This window comes from Passer montanus, unplaced genomic scaffold (assembly GCF_014805655.1).
Source record: "Passer montanus isolate IOZ18808 unplaced genomic scaffold, ASM1480565v1 scaffold27, whole genome shotgun sequence".
NCBI classification, from domain to species: domain Eukaryota; kingdom Metazoa; phylum Chordata; class Aves; order Passeriformes; family Passeridae; genus Passer; species Passer montanus.
In genome coordinates, this window is record NW_024367372.1 from 6457019 (window position 1) to 6467870 (window position 10852).

The 10852-nt window shown below is 36.0% G+C and overlaps 1 protein-coding gene across 4 annotated transcripts in view; it reads left to right on the forward strand.

The window, feature by feature from the left end:
* The window catches only part of SETD3 (SET domain containing 3, actin histidine methyltransferase), a 63426-nt gene extending 53833 nt beyond the window's left edge, over positions 1-9593 (forward strand). For 2 of the 4 annotated variants that reach the window (XM_039712528.1, XM_039712526.1), the window contains exons 9-13: positions 647-721; positions 3380-3546; positions 4186-4271; positions 6034-6194; positions 6809-7297. In XM_039712528.1, coding sequence (XP_039568462.1) covers positions 647-721; positions 3380-3546; positions 4186-4271; positions 6034-6194; positions 6809-7252 — 933 coding nt within the window. In that variant the 3' untranslated portion in view covers positions 7253-7297. Of the gene's footprint in view, positions 1-646; positions 722-3379; positions 3547-4185; positions 4272-6011; positions 6195-6808 lie in introns of those variants that run through there. The other 2 variants (XM_039712525.1, XM_039712529.1) reach the window with 2 other exon arrangements.
* Positions 9594-10852: the final 1259 nt, after the last annotated feature.

Consider the following 10852-nt stretch of genomic DNA (forward strand, 5'->3'; position numbering starts at 1 on the left):
TTAGGATAGTTTTGCTTGTTAGCGTGACCCCTTTACAGTTTAGTAATTATTTTTGGGGAAGTACAAGTTTGTCAAGAGAGTTTATCCTCTTCCATTGCTAGCTACCATCTCAAAAATCCTTTTAGCATTTTAAGAGTATTACTTAACTTTTAGATAAAGGGATTATTTTCAAGTAAATTATAATTCTCTGAAGATTGTATCCCCTAAAGATCCACAGTTATCTAATCCTTTTTCATTGAGAGATCAAAAATGTGTTGGCAGTTGAAGGATAAAGCACAGCATATAGAGCTGTCAGTGCCTTGCTCCCTTGGGCCTCATGGGAGTGACTGAAATCTGCAGAACTTTATAACAAGCTGCTGGCTTTAGCATGGTACTTTGTGCTCTGTGGAGGGTACCTTCCTCAGAGCCTTCTGTTCACTTCAGGTAGGTTATTTCCTCCTTGATTTCTTTAATGCTGAGACTTTTTAAAAAAAGAGATTGCTCAGGAATCATAAAGCAATCCCTATCAGCTATATTCTATTGTGCTGAGAAAGAAATGTGTGCAATTCCTATTGTTCATATTTATTTCCAATAGGAAAATTTGTCAGTGATGGGAGAGAGAAATATAAAATGCTAAAGGTCCTTTTGTCACTCTTTTCCTGGATAGATCACTACAGGCTACAATTTGGAAGATGACCGGTGTGAATGTGTAGCACTTCAAGATTTCAAGGCTGGAGAACAGGTAGTGTGAAGAGTTGTCTTCATTATTGTTGTTCCATTAAGTTCTATGAGCCCTTGGTGACTCCCTAAGAAATTTCAATAATGTAGTGGTGTGGATTAAACCCTGCTGTATTTGAATTTTATTATGCTGGGCTAATTCTGAGTGAAAATGCTACCAAATTAAATACATATACATTTTTCAGAATATTTCTATTACTTGGTAGATCTTGACTGTAGGAGAGTTTTATTCCTCGTATTTTATAGAACTAGTTGAAATATTTAATCATTGGTGAGTGAACATACACAGCCACCAAGTTTGGTATTCTGGAAGAGCCTAGTAAAAGGCCGTATCCAGAGGACCAAAGAGAAATATTTTTTAGATTTGTCTGCACTAATGGAGAGTCTTTTTTAACAATGGTGTTTGTTGGCTTATGTTTCTTGTTAGTCTTCATTTTATTTAAAGGAGGTGAAATGCAATACAGTTGCCAGTCATTTTAACCCATGCTGTTGCCATTGCAATGCTTAGTGGAAATGGAGAAAGGACCTAAAAACATACTCCATCCCTTTCACACAGGCATGCATGCATTTACTCTTCATCCTGAGACAGCAGGAGAGTCTTTCAAAGATGCATGGAACAGTTCAGAATCCAGTATTTTGATCAGAACTGCTCAAAACCAAAACTGAGTGTCCAAACCAGTGATGCACTGAAGACAGTGGTTCTAGGAGTGCAGGAAGCTCCTGTGCTGTGTCAGCAGCCAGCCTAAATCCTCAAGTGGAGCAGCATTCCTTTTCTGACTACTGCCTGTGCAGTCAGCATGGCCAGACAAAGCCTTTGTCTATGAAATATCCTGAAATGTTTTGTAACTCAGCCTCTGAGTTATTACTTTTACTCTGTTATTTTGCCAGACTTACAATTGATAATATTTTGATTTTAATTTTTCTTTTGTATTGTTATATTTTTTAACAAAGAAGTATCTGGCATTTTTTCTTTATTGAATACATCTTTCCAAAAGTGTATTTATCCTCATTGCTATGCTGAGGTTTACAGTGATTGTATATTTTTGCTCTCAGAATTTGTTATGGTAGTCAAATATTTTCTGTTTTTTCCAGTTGTGGTGTGATGAGTTAAAAGGGGTCCACAGTTTTTCCAGAAGTGATCCAATTTATAATTTTCCACAGCTGGCAATAGATGTGTTATATAGCTGTTCTGGCTGCTCTCTCCATTTCAATTATAGAGGGTTCCTATATTTCAGTTTTATTTTAGTAGTTTCACTTTGTCTGCTATTTATCAGAATTTCTGTGCAAACTTTAACTGTTAGTGACATCTTTAAAGCACTGTAATTATATAATGCTTCAGTCCTTTAATATACCATGCAGATGTCATTTCTTACAGTTTCAGCAGGAAGAGTCTATGATCCATGCTTTTACTACTAAAAAATGTTAGGCAGCCAGGTCCACAGAGTCTGTCAAACACTGCCCTGAAATAAAGCAATTCTCACTCTGTTTAATTGGATTTTTTGTAAAACAGTCTTGGGCTGTAAGAGCATGCTGTGTAATCTGTACATGATATGTGACTTCCAGTTTAATATGAGATGTATCACAGTAGTTTTAAAACTTGAGAGGGTGAGCAACTCTCTCCTTACCCACTGCCTTAGTACATACACCTAGTCAGGTCACGTGTTCATCATATGAGTGTCACAGTATAAAGTTCAGTACAATTCTATATCATACTTAAGCATTTAATGCTTAGGATAAACAGCTCTTATACAAAATTGAAAACAGAGAAAGTAAATGGCATCATTGCTGTTACTGAGCCCTTTAGAGAGCACTGTGCCTTTCTCTGTCAGCTAGAGAGGAATGGAAGCTTGCAGGCATCCAGAGCACTGCTGTACCCTGAGGTTCTGAAGGGAATTCTGTAACTGCTGGAAGTTTTTTTTTCTGATTGACAATTTTGTTATCAAACACAAATGGGAAAATATCCTCTTGATGTGGGAGAATACAATTGCTACTCTGACCTCCAGTTCCATGAATTTCATACTGCCTAGCCTTGAGTTAAATACATTCTGCAGGTTATATTTAGCAACTTCTTTTTAAATGTGAATTAAAGTAACTATGTGCTTTATAGAAAAGAGTTCAGAGTAAAACAAAAATAAATACTGGCTGAACACAGCTCAGATCTCTCTGTATGATGTACTGTGGTATATCCATATCTTAAGGTAACATTTAAATGAAAGCAGAGTTGATCTATCAGCAGTACAGTTTTGAGTGGACATTTGGTTGGGGAAAATGACTCCAGAAACACCATTTCTTTTAATGGGCTCTCCTTGTCTCCTTGATTTTTTTAGCCTTTAATAAGCCTTTGAAAATTTATTTCTGCATGCTGGTTCTTTGTGTCAGTGTGAGAAACCAGAACATTTTTCTTTTCAAGTATAGAATAAGAATTTCTTCTTGGCTTTCAAAGTCTCTGTTCTATGGATATGTTTACAGCTACCTCTAAAGTGTAATTGCCACATTGTATACAGCATTTGAGTCAATACAAAGCATGTTTCTTCATATAACCAAATATACCTTGTACTCAGAATAGTAACTTTCTAGAAAATAACTTTTAAATTATGTCAATTTTGTGAGCTGATCTTAAGCTTTTTTTCCCATCCCTTCACTTCTCTTTTCATCCTTCTAGATTTACATTTTTTATGGCACTCGGTCAAACGCTGAATTTGTGATCCACAGTGGTTTTTTCTTTGATAATAATTCACATGACAGAGTGAAAATAAAGCTTGGCGTGAGTAAAAGTGACAGGCTGTATGCTATGAAGGCAGAGGTCTTAGCTCGTGCTGGTATCCCAACGTAAGTAAAACACAATGCCATGGGTTTTTAAAAACATTTCCAAAATATACAGTGTCCAGTAGAGCATATATGAAGCTCTTTTGTGATAATTTCCTTAGGTGTAATATTTCTCATGTTTGTATGGCAAATTAAAGTTATTGTAATAATATTTACAGAAGTTCTCTGAGCTATATTATCATCTAATTTGAACCATATATAAGGAAAAAAGCCTTTGCTTTAATAACCATTTGAACAAAACCAGAGCAAGGATTAATTTGAAACAATCTGTGGTTTTACTTTCTTTCCTATCCCTTGCAGACATACTACAATGCTCAGTATGTGAATCACAGCATTTTCCTTTAGTCATTTCAGTCCAGAGGGTACTATTAGGAGCAGCAGACATGAAACATTGCATTTTCATGAATTTATTATGAAAGCTGTATAAAATAATTTTAAGTGTAAAATAGTAGAGATAATCATTCTTTTCAGATACAAGTTAGGGAAGCTTTTCCGTTTGAGCTAATATTATCTAATTTTAAGTTACTTTTGTAGCAGTACATTTATTGTATACTTTATGGTCTTTTATGTTAAAATAAGTTAAAAGATATAACAATTGGACTTGTATTTACTGTTGTTGTTTGATTGGTTTTTTTTTATTAGTTCAAGTGTTTTTGCCTTGCACTCCACTGAGCCTGCAATCTCTGCCCAGCTTTTGGCTTTCCTTCGAGTGTTTTGTATGAGTGAAGGTAGGATATTTCACAAAGATAACCTAACTTATGCTTGTCTTGTTGTGGGCATTTTTGATTGGGTTTTTTGTTAGTGTAGGAATGGGATAGTAATTTAAATAAAACATTAAGATAAATGATCAGAAAAGTTGAGTTTAGGTTAAAAAAGAATCTATAAGCTACTGAGAACCCCAATCTTTGGCCATGTCATCTGAGGGAATATTTCAGTAACTCTGAAAGCATGAGATGATACAATTTTTTATTTCTTTTCATCTCCCAGACTCTTGTGAATGAATGGAGTTTGATCAAACTCTTGGAGTTTGATCTCTAGTTCTTAGGTTTCAAAATAGTTTGCAGAACAAGATTGTGCAAGACCTAGGGGTTTACATGCTTAAAATCACAGCATTTTAGTCATCACCACTGGAATAATTTACGCATGGAATTGGAATATTCTGTACTGTAGAGGAAATACGGAAGAGACATTTCAAAGTTGAGTATTTTCAATATTTTAGTAATTTGTGATTAAATATTCGATATTTTGGTACTTGGTAATCAAAAACAAATTTCTGTATTTGCAGACTGTCTTTCTAGTGTTTCTGTTCTGTTACTTTTATTTGTGGGGCAAAATATGTGTACATTTCGTAAATATTCACCTTTTTGTGCATGTGAAACTTCTCATTCCATGCTCATAATAGCTTTTTGTTGGTTAGGTGCAGTTTTGAAGGTTATGGATGTGACAGTTTGTCATGGCAGTGAGAGAACTCCCTTGCAATTAGGAATACGATGCAGATGATGTGGATTTTTTTGTGCCAGCAGGAATACTGAAGTAGTTGAGTTTTTGCATGTAGTCTATTTTCTTTCTTTAATAAAAACAATGTAACTTAGTATCATGCCTTCACTTCCTCCTGTCATCCATCTTTTAGAACTTACTAAGAAATTAGAATCTACTGGAACAGTTCAGTTGGAAGGGACCTACAATATCCATCTCTTCCAATTGCCTGATACTTCTGGGAAGTAAATTCAAAGGAAGAAAATTTTAGGATGCTGATGAGGGAGTGAATTTTGGCTTGGAGAGGAAAATGTAGCTAGTGAATGCTTTAATTGTATTTCTCTGGTATATGATTGTGCTCACTTTATATGTCTTAAATACTGTTTAAGAAAACTGTTTACTGAGAAACTACATCCAGGCTCTTGGTGAAGTTTGTCATAACTGCTTTGCAGTAATCAAATTTATTAATTAAAACTTAAATGAAATATATGTAATGTCTAGGGGCTGATTAAATGTTTTCTGCTCTTGAGTTTTGATGGATGTCTTTTTTGACCACCTGTAGGAAGTTTCTGCTAATGAAAAAGATCATCAAAACAATAGGAAAAAGAATTCCATTGCTATTTGCACACTGTTTCATCTGTTCCTTTTATTCTCAAAAAGTTCATTGCACTTGTTACAAATTTACTCCCTTTCATTTATGAATGATTTTACAAAACATTCTGTTTTACTGACACAGATTTACACTGTGTATGTGAGGCTGTGATATCTAAAGTATCTTTATTTCCAGGTGGAGAGAAGTCCCATTTTCTGCTGACCTGAAGACTTTCAGTTGTCTCTTTGAGGCAAATCCTAGAAAAAAAACAGCATATCTGATAATTCTAATTTGAGGAGAGGGTTATTTTTTGCTAGCTGCTCAAAGATATACAATTGAAAATAAATCTTTCTGCAGTTTGTCAACTGACAAAGTGAATGATGAGATTGTTTTTTAACAGATTGGTTTTATACTTATTGCAGAAGAGCTGAAGGAGCACTTGATAGGTGAGCATGCGATTGGCAAAATCTTCACTCTGGGGAACTCTGATTTTCCTGTTAGCTGGGACAATGAAGTTAAACTTTGGACATTCCTGGAAGCCAGAGCATCCCTTCTTTTGAAAACCTATAAAACAACTGTGGAGGTAAAATTATCATTATGTATAATTTAAAAGTCTGAGTTCTTCTGTGCGTTGTGATTATAGGAAAAGATATTTTGTCCTCCATTTTGTCTTTGCAAACTTCAACCTGAATGTTAGTACATAATTCATTCTGTACTTTTTAAGTGCAGAAATAGTTTTGCATTATCTAAGTAAAATCAAATAAGATTGCAAAAAAGGAAATTTTGTTAATGTAATTTTGTTAATGTATTTTCCTTTGATTTTCCAACTAGAGACTACCTGTTTTTTTCTCTGCAAATAAGATGGGGAATCAGTTTCAACTTGTTGTCTTTAGTTGCATTCTCCAGACTGCAAAGAAATGTGCTCCTATTGCAAATGTATAAGTGAACCTACATGTTGCACATATTTCTGAAGTAACCTGACTTTGCTTGTCATGCAGACTGATTTATGTGCAGAAATCTTGGGCTTTTTATGATTTCATGACAAATTTCACTGGGGCTCCTTGCAGACCCCCCTCATGTCAGTTTGGCTCCACCCGAGAGCCTGGTGTCCCTTCCTGCTCAGAGAAAGAGATGAGGTGAGGAGCTGTTTCATTGTGTTAGGTGTTAGTAGCAGACTTGCTCTTTCTTTTCTAACAGGTCGACAAGTCCTTCCTGGAGACTCATGAGCTCACTCCCCACGCAGTAATGGCCATCAAACTGCGCTTAGGTGAAAAAGAGATCCTGGAGAAGGCAGTGAAGAGCGCAGCTGCCAGCAGAGAGTATTACAGCAAACAAATGGCAGACGGAGCTCCGCTTCCGAAGTACGACAAGGGCCACATTGCCTTGTTGGAGAACTCTGTGGCAGACTCTAGACTCCCTATTGTCTTGAGAAACCTAGAAGATGTGGAAGAGCAAGGGGACTTAAAGATTGATGAAGCCATTGATGCTGAAGTCACAGAGAATGGGTTTGTAAATGGTGAAAACTCTTTATTTAATGGGACCAAATCAGAAAGTGAAAATCTTAGTAAAGAGAAAAGCAACAGAGGGACTGAAGATGCCAAAGAATCTTCTTCAGAAAGTACTGATGAGGTTAAAGAATAGTCCTAAAATTTTACTTTCTTGTGAAATTAAACTAGCTGAAGTTTATCAACAGTGCATTTATGTTGGTGTGTTTCTTTGTTAACATTTCTCTTTCTGCAGAGAAAAATGGTTTTGCTGCTTTATAAAAAAAATGAATTTTTAAGTTATTTAAAAGATTTAGCATCCCTTTTCAATTAAGATTGCCATCTTGCTTTCAGGCAAAAACTGGGGAAAGAGGTGCCTTTGGAAGATTTTGCAGCCCTTTGTTGAACCAAATGTATTTTCTTCCTGGGGAAGAATTAAGCTCTTCTATCTGCTGTGCGTTTGTTGTTCTGTCACTCTGACTACCGAAATTAAAAGCTTGCTCTGCCTCCTGCCAAGAAAAGCAGAAGGCAGGACTGACTCGGTATTCAGCATGAAGGTAGGGGAGCAGTACAGCAGAAAACTGAATGAAAGGATCAGAAACTTGGGAGACTGGAGGAAAACCTGTTTAAAATCAGGTGTGCCAGTCCAGAAAAAGGTAAGGTGGCAACCTTATGATTGGTAGTTTTAAATGTCAATGAGAATCCAAATTGTATACACTTAAAGTGATCTCTGAAGATTTCAGTTTACTTTGTCTTTTGTTTACTGTATAAAATATCTTTCTTCTTCAGTCGGAGTTAGGCTGCTACAGTACAACATTCATGAACTTTTAAAGGCTGACTACTTTTTATTTCCAGGCAGTAGTTTTTATTTACAGTGTTGGCAGAGCTACTGGAGATTTTGCAAGCAAATAGGCCAAGCCACAGCTTCAAACTGATCAAAGTGAGGTCACTTCCCAGCTTCTTCAGGTTTTCACAATGAGCTAGAGATTTTCAAAGCTACACTTTTGACTAAACCATTATTAAAAGGAAAATATTAATAATGTTCTTGTCTGCTACTCCTTCATTTCTGTGTTGTTGAATATAACATTGAATTCACGTGGTTACCTGATCTTACTCAGCTTTGTCTTTTGGTTAAGATATTAATTGATCCTGCTTCCTCAAAGGAAATGGCAAACAGGTTTATGTATTTTTGGCCCAAGTCCAAATCACAGCCAAGTCTGCAGTGGTTTTTGCCATTTAGATTGTGTCTTCATCTGATGTACATTTCTTGCAATACATCCACAACTTAAGCAGGGCTACCGTCACCAGCAGTTTTGGTCACTATCATAGTACATGTTTGAACTCCTAGGTGGAAACCATACAGTCCTAGCACTGTGCAGTATCAGAACAAGGGTAATTCCATGGCTTGACTTTGAAATTACCAGTGTATTAGGAGGAGAGGAGGGCAGAATATGTTTATTTTGTGGATCAGTTCAGAGGAGTATAAAGTGGTTTAAATCTGTTCTCAATATTAAGGACTTTGTCTTTTACTTTTGCATCCTTAAGTTCATGATAATGGATAGAATGGAAAGCTTGGACAATTGTTTAAAACTCAATAGAGGTTGCAAACTGCTCATCTAAGATCAGTTGCAGTAAAACGTCTTTTGGCACATTTGTAGTTTTTTTAGCTTTTGCTTCTTTCATACTGCAACCTGGAACATGTGTTTTTGCATCAATCTTTGGTGCAATACACATTTAAGTAGTGACCTTCTTTCAGGTTGTCGTAGAAGTTCTGGTGTTCAGCTAATATCAGTGTGGGGAAAATAGAAAAAATAGTTTTTTAAAAAGTATTTCACTAAGAATGGCGTGTTGCCATTGCACCTTGGATATTGCTTCATCACTAACAAGATGCTGGACCAGTATTTTTGTAACTATATGCTGCCTTTGGTAGAATGTTATGGAATTGTTGTCTTGACAATTTAAATGTCATACAAGAATCATTACATTTTGGTTTTTAATAGGACCAATACTCCACTTCTGTTTCTGCCACTTACATTGCACAACATTGTACTAGATACTAAGATGCAATTCTGAAACTAGCCTTCCCTGAAAATTATAACTGTAATTCAGAATTTAAATGCTTTGATTCAATCTGATACACTGTATTTTGTTCCAGTATTTGCTCATATCTATGGCTTAGCAAAGCCTGTGGTCACCACAGGACAGAATGTGTGGGTTTTCTTGAATAAAATATAGTTCTACCATGTCTTCACTAGTGAGTGTATTATACAAACAAAACCTCTACCTGCTGCTGACTGCTGTATCTTTTGGGGTCTGTGGGGAGAGGTGTACAGATGAAGATTAAAGGACAAATAGCTGGGGAAAAAAAAACAAAAAAAGGATTCTAGTAAAAGAAAGGGAAAGTGTTCTACTGAGTGCATGGTCAAATTCTTACTCTTCATCTGTTAGTGTTATTTAGAAAAATATGTTACACACAATAAAAATAGTGAGTAATCTAATTTTGTAATTTGCATTTTTCCTTTATGCATGTAATGGTTCCTTCAGAAGCACTAACCTAAGACTTAAGCTTTTGAAAACTGAGGTGAAAACAAAAAAAATTGGCACTGATGAGCCCTTATTACCATCTGTCATGAAAACAGACCTTTCAAAGCATTTTAAAGTTAACTTTCTTCATAATGTTTGGTTAAGAGGCTGTTCACACTAATCCCAGGCTAAATGCCAAATCTTGCTTCTGTTTAGCTATCTAAAGTATTCCTGTAAGAAAGACATCACTTGCATTTCTCGGACTGTTCTCCAAAAGCAAAACAGGGGAAAAAAAGCCTTTTGAATTTTACATGAACCTACCTACTGATGAATCATTTCCCTAACAACCTGTAACTAGTTTGGGTCCGTGCCATGAGGTGATGTCCATATTTCCCTCTTGATAAAGTCAAATACACAAAATTGAGCAACAACTGCCAGCCTGAAAAACGTTTTTAAAGTGTAAATGCAACTGTAGCTTAAGTGCTGTCATGAGTGAAGGAGAAATGAGAGCCTTCTGGCTGGGGAGGTGGGATGGGTTTTGTTCTTGGCTAGAATAAATATTCTTTGCCTCAGACATTATTATAAGGTGGTATGTACAGAAAATCTGTGCAACCCAACAGTAGCTGCCTTCTTGAGGCTGATTTGCCTTCAGGGAGGAATGATCATCATGGAGTCATGAAACTCGCATGATTCAAAGATATTCTGGAAGATTTAATGTACAAAATCTCCTCTAGTTCACGTGTTTAAAACCAGTATGTAGTATCTACTGCTGCTTCTCTCTCCCTCATTTTATAGAAAGGCATGTGAAGTAATTATGAAACATCATTTGAAGTATTTCAACCAGACAAAAGAAAAGTGCTCCCAAAATCTTATTTTCTAATTTTATGGACTGAAACTCAATCCAGGTATTTCTTATACTCTGTTCCAAACAGGAGTTTTCAGTAAAAACATTGCCCAAATTTATCTGATGAAGCAATACCCATCCCTTTTCCTCTAGAAGATTTTTAACTGATCCTTGTTGAAGTCAGATATGACCACATGATTTTCACGTAATTACCATCTATATTTAATAGTTTCCATTGAGTTTCCTTCTTTGCATGCACTGCATGCTGTGCGAAGTACAGCACATAAATTGGTGACTCACGGTTGGAAGAGCTTTCTTAGCATTTCGCGGGTTCTACATCTATTTCCTAACAAATGCCACAAGTTTGGAAACCATGTGGAGGATTTTTCA